Raw genomic sequence first — 20022 nt, forward strand, 5'->3', positions numbered from 1 at the left:
TACGTGAGGAGGGTTACCTTATTTTGTTGGATCCTATTATTATCAACAAGACAGAATGTTGCGTTGCCACAGTCTTACTCGGTTGTAGGATTGTTCACTCAGGTAAATCGGTGAAAATCACTGTGCCCTTGCGGGATATCTTTTAGGGTCCTCGCCCACAGGTACCACTAATGGCTAGCTTCATCATCGGACCCTTGTCCTGTTCTTCTAGTGTGGGGACAGGCTCAACATCTTTGTAATCGGAGTTCCTTGCCTATGTGGATTTAGGGAATGTGGGAAGAAATGAAAATTGCCTGCCAGATCCTAATACTTTTTTAATGGTTGGTCCATTGACAAGGGTAAAAACAGTGCAATGTCATAGGGGAGTAGTGGCCCTATACATCTGAGGTCGACATGTTGCAGCCGTTAGAATCGCCTGTGTGGGTCGGTCAGCTTTCTTCACTAACTTATATTTGTGCTAATCCCTTTAAGTGTAACTGGCCTTTATCGCAGTGTATATCCGTCTTTTTTTAAATGTTTTTAAGAAAGACATGCATGCAAATTATACAGACCAGTATTTTGGACTTTTTCCTTTTTGCATTGGTCTGAGCTGGGAGAGAGAATCAATAGCATTATGCAGTAATGAAATATCTATTTTTAATGCATTTTATGTATTTGCTCCCATGCAGTTGTGCGTCTTGCCATGCACAATCGTGTTAAAAACCTCACATTCTATATTACCGTTTGAAATAAGTATCATTGGGGGGCGCTGCTCATTGTAACACTCTAATGGGACAAATGAGGAAATAAACCCAAGCATAGCGTGTATATTAGGTGCTCTAAAAAATTATTTTTAAACAGGAGGTGCATCATGGTGGCTTAGGGCTGGCTCTAGGGTGCTAGGACTGGTGCCACCGCACCGGGTGCAGACTAAGCATGGGCGAAAAATCCGTTCCGCTCGCGGATTTTCGGTAAATTCGCAATCCGCGAGATTCGCGAATTTCCCGCAAAATGCGTGAACGAAAATCCGCGAACGGGGATTGGGTCAAAAGTTCAAGCTGACTTTTGTAACTCTTTTAGAATGGTGCCAGCAAGCTGCCACAGCCATTCTAAAATAGTTACAAAAGTCAGCTTCAACAGGAAGCTCTAGTAGATAAAGTAAAGCAGGTGCTGCTCAAATTCAGTTACACAATCATTTTTCACCCCCAAACTTGGGGTGATTAATGATTGTGTAACTTACTTTGACCTTCAACTGGAGTACCTGCTTTACTTAATCTATTAGTGCTTCCTGTTGAAGCTATTTCTAGCTATTTTAGAATGGCGCTGGCAGCTTTCCGGCACCATTCTAAGTGGGGCTGAGGGCAGAAGGGCACAAAAGTGGGGCAGAAGGGGACAAAAAATTAGTGGGGCAGAGGGCAGAAGGGCACAGAAACAAGTGGGACAGAGGGCAGATGGGCATAAAAAAGAAGAGGGTGGCAGTGATTAAGCAGGCAACCCCCCCGCGAAATTGCAAAGCGCCTCGCGAACACCCGCGAACACGCAAAGCGCCTCGCGAACACGCAAAAATTAAAAAATCCGCAAATTTGCGCGAATTCGCGAATTTTGCGGATTGCCAATTCGCAAATCCGCAAATTTGCAAAATGCCAAATCGCAAAATTTGCCCATGCTTAGTGCTGACTGAGTGTGGGGGCGCCTGTTTGTAACTTTACATTGTTTTTAAAGCATACGCAGAAGCGTTCCTGGCCGCCAGCAATTTTCAGCCAATAATAAAAATGTCAAGTTAACTCCGGTGATTAATGTTCTTCCCGGAGAGGGACCGTAGTTTTGTCTAGTGGAACTAAGTTTTGACTGCTGGAGTTTTGATTCCCCCTAAGGTAGTGCAGAGGGTTAATATGCCTGCTGCAAAGAATGTCTACCATGCAAATAACAAAGTGTATATAACATAAATAGGGCAGTGGGTTACTGCTTTCATCAGACACTTTCTTTTGTCACTTGCAGTTTACAAGTTAAACTCCTAATGTAAAACAGTTTTGCTTGTTTTTTTTTCTTCTATATTTTGGATCGGGAAAATTCACATTCAAGTAGCGACGGGCGTTGGAGGGCTTGCTGATGCTGAACTGTGCGCTGCTGGTTTGGGATGACGATGGATTGTGCTGCTGGCTCCAGTGATAGTGAATCACTATTGTGGAATGGTGTCCGTGCTGCCTTATTACTTTTATTAAGGCCCTCAGCCCGAGGGTTGTATCCGCGACCAGAGCTCGTGTGTTCTCGTGTCACTTCTGTCTCTGGTAACCTGATGTCTCTTCTTGGAAAGATCCGGTTTTCCTCTATCTTTTGTAAATTTGTGTGGAATCCGATGCCCTATCCTCTTGCAGACATTGCACTTTCTAATCCGTACTGTCCCGAATTATACTGTGCTGTAGTGGAGGCAAGTCGAGTAAGCCTTTCCGGTTGGAGACTAGTTTACTAGCCTACTCTCGCTGTACAGAAACGCCAGACATATCCGACTGTGGACCAGCTAAAACATATGCCCCTAATGTTGGGTTTTGTTCAAACTATACATAGTGGTAATGGTAGATGTGTAATGATGAGCGAAATCTCTTTACAAAGTTAGACTACCAGTCTGACCAGAATCAGGACACACTGACCTGACATCTCGTGGTCATGTCACGCTGGTATACCAAAACTTTTAAGTTACGCGGTTGTATGAGCAAGTTCTGGCTTTCTGATCAGCGGGAGAAGACCTTAATACATTTAAACCGTATTTGCAAGTCCCTGAATTTATTTTATGCTGTCTAAAAAGCCACGAGTAGCATGGTGTGGGATGCTTATTTGATGGTAATGCAAGTTTAACCTACATTACCTTCCCGAATATAACTTATGTTCCCGCACATTTCATAGGTCAATGAATATGATGCATTTTTTCACATATGTAGGATTATCCTGTAAGTAAAACTGTCGCTATAGATTAGTATTTCCTTGTAGCCCCCAAAGCCTAGCTATGTCATTCTCCAGAGCAGATCCGTATTGACAGGATGCCTTGTATTGGATATATAGGATCCGAACGGTTAAATTGTTTGTTGACCTATATATTTATTGGGTTATATGCGAGGTACTTCATTTTGGTACTATGTTCATAGGTGTCCAAAGTAATAGCAGCGTTAGGAGGTAATTGAATTGTTAACATGTGTTGACCATCCTCCTTCAGTTGTACAGTGCGACTTTCTGGGCGATAAGCTCATGATATTTGATTTAGAGTTTGATGTATTGGCAATACAAACATTTCACAGCAAACTTAGGCTGGTTCACCAGGTGTGACTTTGAAATGGTTATTCTCATACATCAAGATGTTCTGGGGTCACCGGAGCTATTGTGGGGAAGCAACAATTTCATCACCATTTTAGTATCTAGTTTTTCATGTCTTATGATCGTAGTTCCTTTGTTTCTCAGAGATTTATCTAATTATGTAAATGTTTGATGGCGGTGAGCTTGACCTAGTCTAGAAGATGGTTTATAACAATTTTTTGAATGGCTTTTTCAGTGACTAGTAAAGTCTGTTTTCTGCAGCTTACTTGAATTACTGTGATCCATAAGAGGCACTTTATTAGGATGATATATCTCAAATTACTATCATATTTCACTATTCTAATTTAACACTAATCCTTTAATGAGTTCCGGAGTAGCCTGCTACTTGCCAAAAAAGCGCTTCAACATCCCATCAGGTGCAACCAGCGGTATATAAATGCTAACCTTTTTTCCTTCTTCTATCCCTCCTCTATCCTTCTCAATCCAAATAAATGATTAATATCCACCACTCAACTTACTTTCATATTTCACTATACTAATTCACCACTAATCCATATGGGTTCCGGAGTAGCGTGCTTCTTGCCAAGTACACTCTTCAACACCCCATCAGGGGTAACAAGCGCTATATAAATGCAAACCTTTATTCTTCTACTATCCCTCCCCTATCCTTCTGAAAACAAATAACTGACTTACCTATCCACCACTCAAATTACTTTCGATATTTCACTGTACTAATTCAATACTAATCCTTTATGGGTCTGGAGTAGCGTGCTACTCGCCGAAAAAGCACTTCGACGCTTCATCAGGGTTAGTAAGTGCTATATAAATGCAGTTACAGTACAATCCAACACTTTCTGTCATCAAAGAACTAAAATTCAGACTTCAAGTACAGATTAGAGTGTATTGTTTTTTTCCCCAGACTTTCATTATCCTAATGTTTCACAAAGGGTTCAGTTGGGTAGAAATAATTTCAGATTATTAAAGAGAACACCCAACCATGGTATTAGGTTTCAAATTCTGAGTCTGTGCTTCTCCAGACCAAGCCTCCATAAACTATACTCCCCACTAGTATGGATGACATAAATCCTACCCCTTGTAGTCCTCTGTTTTATGTAACGTTTCCTATATATTAATTTATACATATGTGATTGATTTATCTGTAATGTGTGTGCAATGTAAAGTGTGCTCTGCAAGCCTTCACTTTTATGAGTGACACAATAAAGCTAATTAAATGCATCTGAGAGAGAGTGGTTATGGAGACAGTTAAAGGGTGGTAGTGCTGGAAACTATTGCAGAGGTGGTCATTGGGGGGGGGGGGGGGGGACGCCAAAATTAATTGTCGCACAGGGCACCACCAGTGCTAAAGCCGGCCCTGTGGTCGCTCCTATTGTATTACTTACTGAGTCAAAGGACAGCACCCCCATCTTTACCTATTTGGCTTCCTGCACCCTGTATCAAGGGGTGGAAGCTGGCTGTCTCTAGTTTTATCCTCTTTCTCGTCATGTGACCATCACATGATTGGGAGGTCTGTGAAAAAGCTACAAATATCTTGGGAATTGTAGTTATAGGCTTTTTCTTCCTCAGTGGGAAGTAAATCATTGTTGGTTTGGTTTTTGTCATGTAGATTGATAGCCGGTATTTTAGGCTCCGATTTACAGTAGTGATTACATTGTAAATCACAGGTGTTTTTTTCTTGAACAGCAAGTTACTTCCTTTTCTTTGTCAAGTGACAGTCACGTGATATGGCCTACAGAACTACCACATTTGTGGGAATTGTGGTTCTTTCAAAGATGTGGTGTAAATCCATCCTATTGAGCACTGTGCCATGTTGGCACCTGGGTGGTGTAGTTCTTCACGTAAGAACCATCTGTGGTGTTGTCATGCATGATCTATTGTATATCTTTAGGATGTATCCCCAAGGTATTTCATCTGTCAGTCCTTTATAATGGGTTGATAAGTTATAATTCCACCACTGTTCTTTTTCTAAAAGAACTTTCTCTATGTCTCTTAATTCGGCTTGGACTTGTTCTAGAACTATCCACCTACATTCTTGTGTTGTATGACCTTCTATAAGGTAATGTTCTGCCATTTATGTTGTTGCTCGTCTGCAACGTACATTGCTTCAATGTTCTCCTATTCTGACGCTTACTTTTCTTGTTGTCATGCCTATATAATGCAAATCACAGGGGCATGTTATCATCAATTCAAGAAGTTGTGCCTCTTTCTAATTGCCACAAGGAAAGAAGAAGAATATGAGCTCCACAGAGGTGCCAGGTGGAAACTTTAGTCCAGGATCAGGGGAAGTGTCAAGACCAATGGCCTCCAGGAGAGCCATCTTCTTCCTATTCTTTATTGTGATCATTTTGTCATAATGTGGCTCCAGGACTGAAAATCTATGCGACAGGGGAAGCATAATGGGTTTCGAAAGCAGCTGTGAGAGATGCCAAGTTGGACACAACTTCGATTGAGGATGTGGCAGATTTGCTTGGGACGATGAGTTACCTCTCTAACGTCGGCGATGCACATGGAACTAGCAAGGTACTCTGCACCGGAGAAGGAGTAATGTCCCAGAGTTGGGTTGGACTACGGAGTTCAGTCAAGAAAGGCAACCAGTGTTGGGAATGATTCCACTAGTGGTAACCCACCTGGAGGCCTCCTTGGATTATTGGGGCCCAATGGCGTGCAGGGTGTCACAGGGGTAACGAAAATTTACAACATAGTCTCTTTTCTGGCTTGAATTTGCTGCTGCGTTGCCGATGGCCCTGGGCTGGGTCACGACTAGTGCAAGAGTTGGTTCCTTGGTGTGTGACCAAGATTTGGACATACCCTGACGTCTACATGACATCTCCTGATGAGAGTGGCAGGAAGAGGGTAAGCCGTTTTTGAAGTACGGTTTCTATTGCAGGTGGTACACTGCCCACACTCTGACTATGTGGCTGGGACAACACACTAAATAAGAGATTTATATGATTTTTCACATTTTCTATCAAAACATTCAGTCTCCCCAACACAGGAACTTAACCCTCCCAAGGCTTGAGCCAAATGTCTGTAACCCTAGGACTTATGAGTGTGGGCATCTCAGACATGAGGGCAGATTTCATGGCTTAAGCAGGGATCCACAAACTAGATATCAGAGAATGATATGAGCTATTGCCTGTGGCATGAATTGATGCTGATTGGCTACTGGCCCAAATAAGGCGGAGTTACCTGCCAACACCAGACATTTCAGAAAACTAGAGACTCAGAGGAATCAACAGTGATTGGGCTTACATGAACATGTTTTCTTATCAGAATCCTCTGTGAACGTCAAAATATGGGTCTAAAAAATCTCGCCTTTTTCCTTTTCTTTGGCAAAACAATGGGTGGCAGAGTTCTTGCAGGTGCACACAAACATCAGTGGCTACTTATTTATCTTGTCCAATTACTTCAATCACTCATAGTGTTCAGCAACAGTGAATAAAACAACCATCTTCAACATACCCCAAATTGGCACAAATCTCACAATCTACATATAGATATGCGAGCACTTGCACACAAGTATGGTCCTGTAAACAAAGTTATGTAATTAGATCTTCTTTATTAATAACTTCTTCAATGCTGATTCTAGCTGTAAAGTGTTTTGTCTCGTCATATAAGACCTTGACATCCTTAGGGCTATTTGTTACTAGTATGTAAAGAATAAAAGGTAGAATATGTAGAGTCCATTTTTCTGCACTATCAAAGATTTGCACAAAGGCATGTATGCATTATCTCGATCAACCGTTGCTGTGGAACGAATTACACAGTCCGTGATCTTATTCAATTGAGCACAGTGGTATGGGTTGTGAGTACGCAATTTGGTATGACCCGGTGTTTGCCTTCCATGCGCCTCTAGTGTCAGTGCCTCAAGCAAGGTCTAAGTGATTTCAGCTCAAAGAAGATATGTAGGGGCATATTTACAACCCCTCCTGTGCCACCAGTACATCACTTTTTGTGACGTCCTGGAGGAGAATTTCCTTTCTCCATATTTACAAGGAGAGGAAAATCCACCCTGCATGACTTTTCCTCTCCTTGTAAATATGGCACTTCACACGCAGCACTTTGCGTGGAAGGGGCATTCCATGGGTGTTGCTGTTGGTGTTCCCACAAAACACCCATGGAACGAGAAACATTTCCAGATTTAGGAGCAATCATTAATCTGGAAATGTGTGTCAATGCTATGCCTCCCCTGGGGTGGCATAGTGAGGCGCAACGAGGAGAAATGTTTACATTTCTCCTTGGTTTTTCCTCTTTTAAAGCGTGCTGCATTTTACAGCGCGATTTGAAATAGGATACTGCCTTTAGTGATTGTTTTTGTGCAGGAAGGTACCCCCTCCTGCACAAAAACAATCTCCCCATGACGCAGGCATCCTGCACCTTGATGCAAGGTTGCCTGCCCCCGCGCATGGCAGCTGTTTGTGCACCAACACAGGGGAGAGCACAGGAATGCGACATATTATTGTAAATAGGACACATTCCTGTGGTTTGGAAGTGCCGCAGCCTGGCGCAGCCAAGGGCTTGCAGTGCCATGCTGCGGCATTTACTTGTAGATCTGCCAGGGAGTCTTTATATCTTACTGAACTCTCTTTGGCAGAAAGTACAGCTGGAAGAGTTCTCTTTCACATGTGCAGGATCATCCTCAGAAAAAAGTTGTGCATTAGTAGGATCATTATATTGAGGATGAGGTATCAGTGTGAACAGCTGTACTCACCATCGCCTGAGGAAGAATTAGGAGAGTACTACTAGACTTCATCTTCCTAATAACACAATATGTTATTTGTCTCTTTCTCCCTCACCGTTATTCAGGTGATAAAGAAGTTTTTTTTCACACATGACAACTTTGCATTGCAATATCTTGCAATACTGACACTTGAACACTTCAGGTTTGGAAATTAAATATGCTTAGAATGCTTGCCTGTATCAATCATTGTTGCTTATCAAGGAACATACAAGTTTGGTGACCCTACTCAGGCCTCAGAGAGTCAGATGTAATCAGGTCAAACTATTTTTAGGGCCTATTAGCCCCTTCTGACAAGCAGACACAATATCATGTGTTCTGTTAAATCGCAAAGTGAATGAGCAATAAAGATGCCGTTAAATCTTGTCTTTATCTTGTCACATTTGCTCTGCATTCAGACAGAATCTAAACTCAGTTAGTATTCTTACATTTACTTTCTTTCTCTCACTGTAAAATTGTATTATTTTGTACATTGAATTGCCCGACAACAATGCTGTGCAAATCATGTGAAATGAAAGGTTGTAAGATGTAAGGCTTTTTTCCTAACACAACAGTTAAATAGTTAATCAATGAACTGCCCAAATATTTCAAAATATATTTCAGTAGTTATCCAAGTTGTTTTTTTTAATTCTGTGTGATGAAGAAACTATTTTTATGGGGTGAAAACAAGAACACTTTACTTTGTGATGTACAAGTGATAAATATTTTTGTTGAAACTCAGTTTTCAAACATTTACTTTTTCAGTATAACGACATGTTAGTGAGGGAGTTTGTGGCCATTTCAAACGGAAAATGTGTTGTCTGTAAATGACAGTGCACTACCACATCATGCTTTGAAACTATTTTTACTAAAAGTGAGTTTTTAAACAAGAACTTAGAAATATTCCTGCCCTGCAAAAATGCCATGAGCGAACTAAGAGGCAAGTCAGGGGTCATGTGTACCCTATGTGTGGGCCAGATTCGTATTATACATAGAGCAAACGTATTTTGTTTTTTTTAACAACTTTTTTATTAGGTTTTATTGCTCAAATGATCAGTTGTACACACGTTTGCTATACACTTATCCATAATCTTATTTTTGATAACTACAGTTCTACAGCGATAACATAGCGCAAACGTTTAGTCTAATAACTCAAAAAAATATTATTTTTTTGTACAGCAGATATGCTGCACTCACATATTTAAAGATACTCTCCTATGCAATAATGAAGAAAAAGGAGGCTCCATAAAATAAAATAGTTGCCTAGGATCACACACTTTGAGACTGGTTTACGTGTCAAGTACATTACAGTTAGTTCGAGGAGATTATGCAAGTTACGATACCTACACGCCTAGAAGCATTTTTAAGATTTTACAAGGCCTGCTACTCCAGCAGATAAAGAAAAATAAAAGAAGGAATAATAAATGATACAGAGAACCCAACACAGAACAACCAAACAGGTGAAAAAATATATAAGTGCAGTTGAGGATTTTTTTTTCTATTTATATGATCGATATTTTTAAAAAATAAAGGTGTCAAAAACCCAGACATTGAGAATGAATCCTACAAGACACTAGTATTTCTTGAAATCAGTATTCTGTTGAAATAGAAGGATAAACACTAAGACTTTTGCTTTGAACTAAATGGAACTACTCAACATGCTGCTGTCGGAATGTAGGGGCCGATTCACAGAACTAATCTGAGATAAAATCCTAAACTTACTACTTTTGGTATTCACAGAAGGCACTTAGTAGTAGTAAAGTTAGGACTCCTAACTTTACTACTACTAAATGCCTTCTGTGAATACCAAAAGTAGGAAGTTTAGGATTTTATATCAGATTAGGTCTGTGAATCGGCCCATATAGACTAAAAAGTATTTTGAAAGTGTCCCAAGATCTCATCTGGGAAAATGGATGACACTGTTAATAAGAGGAATAAAGATGATCTCATTGTTAAAAAGACTGACGGCAGAGAAAGAAGTGCAAATCCCACTTACGGCAATATGAAGATGTCGGTACTCGTGAGACACACATCTGGCAAAGCTGGGAGCACCCCAGTTTGCCACACCTTGTTCATTCAGCAAACACTGACGGCTAGCTGAGCCTAGAAAAAAACACAAGAACAAAACCTCAATTTTATTTTCAGAACTTTTATATGGCGCAAAGCTAGTTAGGCACTTTGGAATTTAGGAGGATGTTGACCTGAAAACATGGAAAGGAGGAATGTATCATATTTTCTAAAGGTTAATAGTTTGCCTTCAAGTCTTGTCACCTGTGGTAGTTTGTCACAGATCCTGCATGCATGGTATTGCATCAAGAGCTCACCTCCCCGGGTTGCATTATCGAAGAAGGAGGCAGAAGAGTATAAAAAAACGTGTTCAATTCTTCTTGAGCATGCTTTCGTAGTAATTTACTTTTCAGGTAGCTGAATGTGTTTTTCTAACCTCTTCGATGCTGATGACGGAACTGCTCCGTCATCAGCTACGGTGGCACTGTGCTGATGACGGAGCGGTTCCGTCATGGCCCGCCAGACGCGCCTGCGCGGCGCGAATTCCGCGCCTGCGCTGGGCGTTCTATTGAGCGGGTGGGGCGATGACGGAACCGCTCCATCATCAGTACAGCTCACCCGAGGCTGGTGACGGAGCGGTTCCGTCACCAACGTGTGATCGCCGCGCGGCCTCCCGCCCCCTTAGCACTGCGGTGGAATAGCCGCAGCAGCAAAGGTGCTAATTATGTGGTTTATCTCTTTACAAATCATTTTACATGTTCATATATATTCAGAGCACTTGTTAGTCGTATCTCATGCATGAGCCATTAATTTCATCCTGCATAACCTTGCAATGCAGCATGGGTAAATTGTAAACCTGCTTTTCTATACGTTCACTTGCTTTTCAGTGTACACTTACACTTGTCTTACAAAGTATCATGCAGCTAAGGTACTCCACAAATGTTTTTATTTCTCGAGCACATTGTGTAGAGTATGATATTAACACGTGGCAAGTTTTCTCTGCAAGGTTTGTTGACGAATGCCCTTCACAAAGACTTCGCTGCCTAATATGCCTTTTTGTTCAAGTTCATTCTAGAATTCAGTGGGATACATTCAAGTGTGTTTCTAGCCAACTGTGTTTCAGGTTTCCACTGCAATTCTAATGGATACATTTGAAAATGCTCTAAAGTTAATAAAGGTTCAAGTTTTCTCTACTACTCTGCTGGATACATTTGTACTCTTTTATGCAAACAATGAAGTGCCACTTATCCTTTTTGCCGATCTTTTGGATGCATCCATGTATATTTTGCATCCAATGAAGTTGCAGTTACCCTCTTTTCAGTCCTGATTGGAAACATTAATGTATTAGAACCAATTCAATTCTAGTTATCCACTCAGCAATATCTTAAATTCTTAATGTACACATACATGAGCTTGTATTGTATTTTCCATGGTTAACTGTGTTAATTCTCTAATATGGTGCAGAGTAGGTTTTAGTCCTAGAGAACAGATGACTCAAGACATCTGCTAGTACGTAAAAGAACAGTTTTTAAGTGTATAGACTGCATTAGTTGATGTTCAACTATAAAAGTTAATATTTTTAATAAAGGAGATCCTCCCCTCCTGTTCCTACTGGATCTGTCTGCAGCATGTGGCATCATTTACCACTGCCATTCCCCATTGCTTAGCAGTGAGCGCAGTACCTAAACAATCGCCCCAACGTGGTTTACTACGAAGTATCCATTCTGCACTTCCCCTCAACTGGACTGAGTGCTGTGTGTGATTGCTTTGCACCCTTGTCCATGTGTAAAGAACAGTGTAAGCCTTGATGCAGGATCAGCTTATCTCCAAGCAGGACCACCGCAGCCTGAGGGGCGACTTGTAAATGTGACAGACTCACCCAGCTTGTACTTGAGAAACATAGAAAAATTGGTAGGTTCTCAGGTGACATAGAGTGTGTGTTTTTATGTATAGAGCTTAGGAAGGAGTACTTAAGCTATGTCATGTTATGTTAAATGATTATTTATAGAGCGCACAGCTACTCAATTGAGTGTCCCGGTGTTGAAGCAGGATGAAGACCAAGCCAAGTGGTGAAAACCGTGCCCAGGAATTTTTAAAAGCTGAAACAACCAATTTTTTAGAGATTTCCCGAACAGTAATGTCAATGACCAAACAGCATGCACGTCCTGTGAACTAACGAACACAGGTGTGATGAAAGAGGCCACAGGCACATTTTGTTGTGATGAATGAAAGTAATCTACATTTATCATGTAAGATAAAGAGAGTGGCAACAGTCTTTAAAATACACTCAGTCAGTTATAGGATAAAGCTTTATTATATTATACATAAATACATAGATATATACAAACACACACACATACACATCAATTTATATTTATTTTCACTAGGCAAAATCCCCTCATAAATTCACAGAAGTAAAACAAAAAAGGATAAAGTAAAGTTATAGTTATTATGTTTAATTCATAATGTTTTAAAATAAAAAAACACTGAAATTCCTCGGTTATAGTTAACTCAAGTAATTATAACTCGCGCACCCACCATGCACAGTGTCGTCACCAAGGATATAATTTCAGATGTTGCATTGATGTTATCAATGATGTCAAAGAACATTTTCACTGAACTATAACATCACTTTAACCTTGTTTTTTTTCAGTGGCTTTCTAGTTTAAAAAAAATGTTTTTTATTAAGTATAGTACAATATTACAAACACACCTAACTAGAACATCACTTTAACCTTTGCTTCAGTGAATTTCTCGTTTTTTTTTATTTTAAATTAAAGTTATAATGTATTACCATAACTAATTAGGTCTCCCCCGCCATGGATGGATTTTGTCCGGCGACAGTACCTGACCCAACCCACCTGTGGGCTGCCAAGCCCCACCACACATGACTTTTGCCCATTCCCAACATGTGATTTGTGAATGGGCTTGGCTGCACCAAAACCCCATCTTCCACAGACTTTGGCCATGTGCAGCATGAGGCGCCCTTCCCTCCACCCAACAGGTGGCCATAATTCCATTACTGCTCAAAACTCATGCTCTTGCAACACCTCAAGGCCTGCACTTTTTTCCCATGGTGCTGCAATACTACTGCGAAATTACATGGGGACTGCACTAAGCATTGCAGTAGTAGTGAGGTACTGCAAGGAAAAAAAACACTTTTTTTTAATTTAACCCCAGGGACCGCTACCCTGCCCCAAATGTTCCTTATATTTCTTTATTTTCTATGACACAGGAACAGAGTCCCTGAGTCGTTAAATGGTGGGATTAACTTTCTCTTTATGTTGTGGCCAGCCAGGCTTTGAGAAAGGCCCCAGCTTGTCCAAGAGGCCTATTGATCAGGTAGACCCCCAAAGTAAAATGTGCAGAGAAGCGAATAATGAAATCTAAGGCTTCACATTACCCCAATGAACTAACCCCACCCCAGTGAAGTTCCCACTTATTCTTGTATATAATGACCAACCCACCCCCCCTTCGCTCTGGGCGATCCGCTCTGGAGATCCTATCGCCATCAGGAATGGCCATCGTGACAATTGGTTCAAAGGAATTGTCTAGCCATGATTGATTGATTGATTGATTTGGAGCATGTATAGTGCATACTGTCACCCTACGGGTATCCTGGCGCTTCAGACTAATAAACTATGACCAGTCTGGAACAAGTCGCAACAGAGAGAGGTAAAGGAGCCGGAACTTAGGCCATGACTCTGTAATAAACAGGAGAGCCACTGGTCTATCCACAAGGAGGTCAAAAACATCTAGATGGTGCTTCTTGAGTGAGTGTGCGTTGATCATAGCAGCAAGAATTGGAGGGCCTCGTATGAGCATACTGAATGAGACACTAGATTGGGCTGATTTTGCCAGGCCCGACCCGAGCCTAAAATCGCAGGTTGAGCAGATGGTATCTTGGCACATAAGCACATCCCAGCTACTACAATGGGAGCATGGTTCAGGGTGAAGTGTCTGCAGATGTTCACTAGAATAGCGCCACCTACACTCTAGATGGGAAACCCGATGGGCAATGTGGCTGGCGCTGGCTGCTTCTGAGATGCTGAGGGGCGCAGACGGGCTTGCCTTCAGCGCACCAGCGGTGCGTCCACGCAGCAGGCATATTTATGCTCCCGACCACCAAATAAACTAGAGAGCGAGAGAGCGCACTGCCCTAAAATGGCAACTCTCAATGGCAGTCAAGGGAACCAGGAAGTTATTAGCCTTCGGATCAGCAGTCAAATTCAATTAAACAACAATACATTCAGTAGAACACAATTTTAAAAAGCATAAATGCTAGGTTAAAATTATTACAAGGGATTTGTAAGCAGCAACAAGTGAAGTGTGCAAAGAAGCCTAAGGTAGGGAGGAGAACGGGGAACAGTGGGCGGAGTAACCCCTCAAGGCGCCTGCGACCGCACAGCACGCATATTTATGGTCCCAACCACCAAATAAACTAGAAAACCCAATTCCCCAAAATGGAGACTCTCAATGGCAGTCAAGGGAACCAGGAAGCTATCAGCCCTTGGATCAGCAGTCAAATTCAATTAAACAACAATACATTTAGTAGAACTCAATTTTTAAAATCCTAAATGCTGAGTTAAAATTATTAAAAGTGATTTGTAAGTATCAGCAAACAAAGTTTGCAAAGAAGCGCAAGGTAGGGAGGAGAACGGGGAGCGGTGGGCGGAGTAAAACCCCTTAAGGCCCCAAGTGTAACTAACTTTTTCATTTGAGGCATGTGTGTCGGTAGATTAACATGCTGTGTATATACTGAAAAGCAGTTCTCCTAAAAAGCGGTGGCTAGTCAGTGGGTGTTGCAGTAAAATAAAAGAGTGTACAATTTTTCGACCAACATTAGCCCGTTGGCGGGCTAGGACACCCACACAGAAATGTTTTGTGAAAGTGTGTGGTGAGGATCAGGTAGCTGCTTTGCATATATCAACTACTTGGATTATCCCCAAGAACACCATAAATAAAGGCTCCTTTCTTTTGAGTAGAGTGTGTTATAGAAGAAGTAGGTAGAGTTCTCTTGGTTTTTGCATAGCATGTCTGAGTTCATTTAACTATCCATCTTGCAATGCCTGACTTGGATAGAGCCTTTCCTGTCTAGAGAAAGCAACAAAAAGTTGTTCTGTTTTTCTAAATGGTCTGGTTCTATAAACGTAGTACATATGGGCTTGTTTTACGTCCAATGTATGGAGACCCTTCTCACAACTGAATCAGGTTGTGGGGAAAAAACTTGAAGGTGAATGGAGGGTTAAATGGTAGTGAGAGACCGCCTTAGGGAGGTACTGGTTTTGGTGCAGAGGGTAACTCTAACTCTATTGTCTTGGAAAAAAGGTTCTTCCAGGGCTAATACCTGAAGCTCACTAACACGCCTGAGTGAGGTGACAGCAACAGGGGTGGGCAAAGCTCAGGGAGTATCACTACGTGGAATTCTGCAGAGTTGAATAAAAACTCGGTGGCATTCCGCTCCAGTCTGCCTGTTGTAACTTAGACTGTGGCAGAGCTCGGCCAGCGTGTCCTATGCCCCCTAACTTCTACGAGTCCCTGGCTCCAAAATGGATATCCTCAAGGTCGTTGACAATATTCTCCCACTGCCTCCTGCATCGGATTCCAGCCTCTAGAGGATTCTACTGTGTGCTGATGCGTGTTATTGTAAGCATGTGACCTAGAAACCTGCAGTGACTGCGAGCCCCGCCACAGCTCTGCACATGCACCCTGGCAACTGGCTCCTTATTCTATGCCGCACAACAAGAAAGGAAATAAGGTAAGTTATTTTACTTAAGGTGGTTTGGTGGTGCATGCTAACCTCCACTACACGGCGGTGGGATGTAGTTTTTTCTGCCGAACTCCACGTTACAAGCAGTACGCGACGTGGCAAAAACTCCTAAAACTTTGCAGGTGGAGCAAAGTGTACCGGCCGCCTTAGAAAGCAGCTAGAAATGAACTGAAGGGGATAGGTGTGTAAGGGGCTTAAATGGAGGTCCCATTGATCCTGTGAGTGCAATGTTGTGATTCCATGAGGGTGCTGATGGCACACAGGGAGGAATTACCCTTTTGAGACTCTCCATGAAAGCTTTGATATCTGGTATCCTGAAGAGCGAGATGTGTTGTCTATTATAAAAGGCAAGCAGCCATGGCAGCTAGATGTAATTATATAGAGGAAAAGCTAGTTCATAAACCTGCAAGTGATGTAACTAACAGACAATGTTTTGTTTGTACTGTGGCTTTCAATGGTTCAATTTGTTTAGCGCGACAGTAGCAGACAAATCTCTTCCACTTGGCTTTGTAGCAGACGCAGGTGGTAGTTCTGCACGCCTTCTTGTGAATGCTCATGTATTCAGGTGAAAGATTAAGATAGCTCACTTTGCCACTGGATTCAAGCTAGCCTGGCTGATGAGGGGTGTTATCCCAGAACCGGTCCCAGGATGCTTGTTTCTGGTGCAAGGAAGACCTGGCTTGGCAGTTTGGATTAGACTGTTTCCATGAGGAACAGGGTCAGGACTGATTTGCATCTGGCTGGGTTTGATCTGGGGTGGCAAAGTGAGCTCAGGAATGATGATAGATCAAACCCAGCTTTAACAGTGACTGGGATGAGTGTCTGAAAAGTTTCAGCGCTCCGTCCTACATCTCCTTGTGTTTGCTGGAAAAGAATAAGATAACCATATTTTCTGACGTCAGAAGCCAGATCGCAAGGTTGAAGGACCTGGCATCTGGGTGCCGTGTGAGAAGGTCCAGCTTGTTTGGGAGCCTCTCATGCGGAAGCAGTGAGAGCTGAAACAGTCGTGAACCAGGGGTGGAGTATCCAAGTGAATTCCACCAGGATGAGCCTGAGGGATGCCTGTCCTAGCCTCCAAACAACAAATGGAAGATGAGAAAGAGGAGAAAAGCTGAGGCAAACATCCCTTACCAGTTCATCCATACTGCATTGCCATTGGACTGCGAAGTGGGAAACTGGAGTCGAAGTTTGGGCATTTGACATTTTCTGCAGTTGCAAACAGGTCAATCTGCGGTAATTGCCATCTGTGAAAGTAAAGGAAGAGGATTGCAGATGGAGTTCTCTCTCATGGACTTCTTGTCTGTCACATTCTGCTGAGGAGGTAGGCAAAAGCATTGTCCATCTCCGGAAGCATTTCCGCCAACGGACGATCAACACTAGATTGTCCCAGTGACCCTCCACCTAAGACCACTCTAGGCCTAAACATTCTTGCAACGGAGGCATGTGAAGCCTGGCATGAGGTACTATGGCAATGCATGAGGCCATCATGCCTAGGCGGCACATGACTGCTCTGACTGAGTTGTTAATTTGGTTGAAACAAAGGGGGAAGTGTCTGAAAGGATTAGGTCCTGGCAAGATTTGGGTAGGCAATGCTTACCTCCAAGTTGAGGATAGTCTATAGGTAGAGCTGAATCTGAAGGGGATGAAGGTGGGATTTTGAGGTGTTGATGGTAAACCCTAAGTGATGAAGCATATGTATTGTGACCTGTGTGTTTTTGTGGCACTTCAGTTGGATGGCACTGTTGGTAAGCCTATCCTCCACAAATAGGAAAACGTGGACTCCCTGTCTGCACAGATGTGCAGCCACTACTGCAAGGCATTTGGGGAACACCCGAGGTGCAGTAGTGACCCCAAATGGGAGAACTATGAACTGATGATTTCACCTGATCACAAATCTATGATACTGGTGAGGACTCAGACGTATTGGTATTTGGAAATAGGCATTCCTTAGGTCGAGCTCAGCTATAAATCCACCTTGCTGGAGAATCGGAATGACATCCTGAAGGGTCACCATGTGAAAATACTCTGAAAGGATGTATTTGTTTAGGGATCCGAGGTCGAGAATGGTCCTAAGGGAACCGTCTTTTCTGGGTATTAGGAAGTACAGCGAGTACACTCCTGTATTTGGCTGATGGCAGGGGACAGGTTTATAGCCCCTTTGAAGAGTAGGGCTTTGATTTCCTCTGTGAGCAGCCGATGATGTTACGTTGAAAGTCTGTGTTTGCGAGGTGAAATTGTAGGGTATGTTGAAATGATCGACAGACAATAATAATTTTGGATAATAGCCAACACCCACTGGTCTGAGGTGACAGTGTGCAATGTGGGAAAGAAGCCTTGTTGGCACCCTCAAACAGATGTGTGGTCAGGGGGAAGAAGAGGCAAATCAGGGTTTGGTGGTGGGTGTAGCTTTTTGAGGGAGCTTCTATTTTCTAGGTTTCTGGAACTTCTGCATCTATAGGATACTCTAAAATAATCTTTGGGAGAGGATTGCTGGCCCTGTGTGTGTTGATTAGACATGGGCGCTTCAGGGGAGGTGTACTTTGAGCCTCCATGGTAAAGGGTGAGGTAAACGCAGCTTAGGAGTGGGTGTTTGCAGTGCCCCCATGGCTTTAGCTCTCTCATATCCTTTTTATTTTTTCTAAAGGTAGGTCTCACCATCAAAGGGCATGTTCACTCAGGTTCTGCGGAACTTCTATCTTAAAGCTAGAAATATGAAGCCATGCATGTTTGCAAAGCAGTAAGCTGGAATTTACCCTCTGAAAGCAGTGCCATGACGCCCATGGCACAGCAAATAGGGGTGTTTTAGATCGGCTGGCCATCCAAAACTAACTACTGCCCCCATTTTCTATGCTCTTCAGAGAGGTATTATAGGAGCTCCTCAATTAGGACCCAGTGGGCACGATCATATTTTGGAAGAAGGGCAACAGAATTAGCAATGCGCCAGTGGCTTGCCGCTTGCACAGCCACCTGTTTCCCTGTCGTTTCTATGCATTTGTTATCCTTATCTGGTGGCGGGGCATCCCAGTTGGACTGGGAGTTGGCTTGCTTATGGTCAGTGGTGATTATCAGATAACTGGAGAATTGGATGGGAGCTGATCGCGAATACAGATGGGATCAGAAGAGGAGACCATACATTTTGTATCCACCTAAGGTGCTATAACCCTAGACCGGACAAGGTCTTTGAAAATGTCATTGGTGTGATGTAACATGGCCTTGAGCATGGGGAGGTACTGCGTGGAACAGTGAGTGGAGGAGAGGGTTTCAAAGAGGGAGTCCTTCTCTAAGGGCTCAGTGTGGAGCTCCACCTTATGAAAGGAGGAAGCTGTATGAATGGGTTCCTGAAAGGATGTGGAATCATCCGGAGGGGAGGGACGGGCGGGGTGGGTACTCCCTGGTGGGTCTACCCCGTGGGGTAGTGTCAAATGTGTCATTCCACCCCAGCTCCCTATTTGTCAGAGTGTGGAGACCCCTGAGGGATGTACGTCAGTACAACGCGATCATTTTGATCTTGGTATTTTATGACGCAGCCATTACAACGCAAGTCGTTACAACGACTTGCGTTGGAGGGCGCTAGATTGTGGATTAATTTAATTTTCTATTCCAACTCCAGCCCACCTAACAGTAGAGAAAGTGTTGGAATAGAAAATCAAACTATTCCTTAAGCAAGAGCGCCCTCCAGCGCAAGTCGTAGTAACGACTTGCATTGTAATGGTTGCGTCGTAAAGGTCGGGCGGTGTAAACACCACATTGTAAAGGATGTTTCCCCCCTGAGGTGTGATGTCAAGGGGTCCCGTGGAGAAGCATGTGGGGAGTGCAATGGCTGAGGAACAGGACAATTTGATGGCAGTGCATGTGGTAAGGGGGTTGGTAGCCTTATCCACTTTCCTGCATTGTTTTGTCGGAACCTGAATGTTCAAGATCTACTCAAAGGACGGATGACTTTTCGAGGGTGGAGCAGGAGAACCTGCAGGAGGGGCAAGGAGGCAGCCCACCTGGGGGTGGATGACTAAGTGTTTCTGCCTTGAGTCGAGCTGTTCCTGCATCTTATGTAGAATCAGTTCGACTGCATCTGAGTCAAACTTGTTGGTCGACGCCAAAGTCTTCGACTCTGATGGTGCCTTTGGCTTTGGTGCAGAGGCAAATGTGGTTGGTGCAGAGGATCGGCTTGGTGATGGTGTGGCCAGCACCAAAGCGGTCAGTCTCAAAGGCTTCTTCGGCACAGAGC

General features: G+C 42.9%; 1 protein-coding gene across 6 annotated transcripts in view; it reads right to left on the reverse strand.

The window, feature by feature from the left end:
* Positions 1 to 20022, reverse strand: part of ADGRB2 (adhesion G protein-coupled receptor B2) — a 1127991-nt gene that overhangs the window by 430373 nt on the left and 677596 nt on the right. For all 6 annotated transcript variants that reach the window (XM_086955647.1, XM_086955646.1, XM_086955645.1 and 3 more), the window contains one exon: positions 10017 to 10123. In XM_086955647.1, coding sequence (XP_086811773.1) covers positions 10017 to 10123 — 107 coding nt within the window. The remainder of the gene's footprint in view (positions 1 to 10016; positions 10124 to 20022) is intronic.

This window comes from Lissotriton vulgaris, chromosome 2_1 (assembly GCF_964263255.1).
Source record: "Lissotriton vulgaris chromosome 2_1, aLisVul1.2, whole genome shotgun sequence".
NCBI lineage: Eukaryota > Metazoa > Chordata > Amphibia > Caudata > Salamandridae > Lissotriton > Lissotriton vulgaris.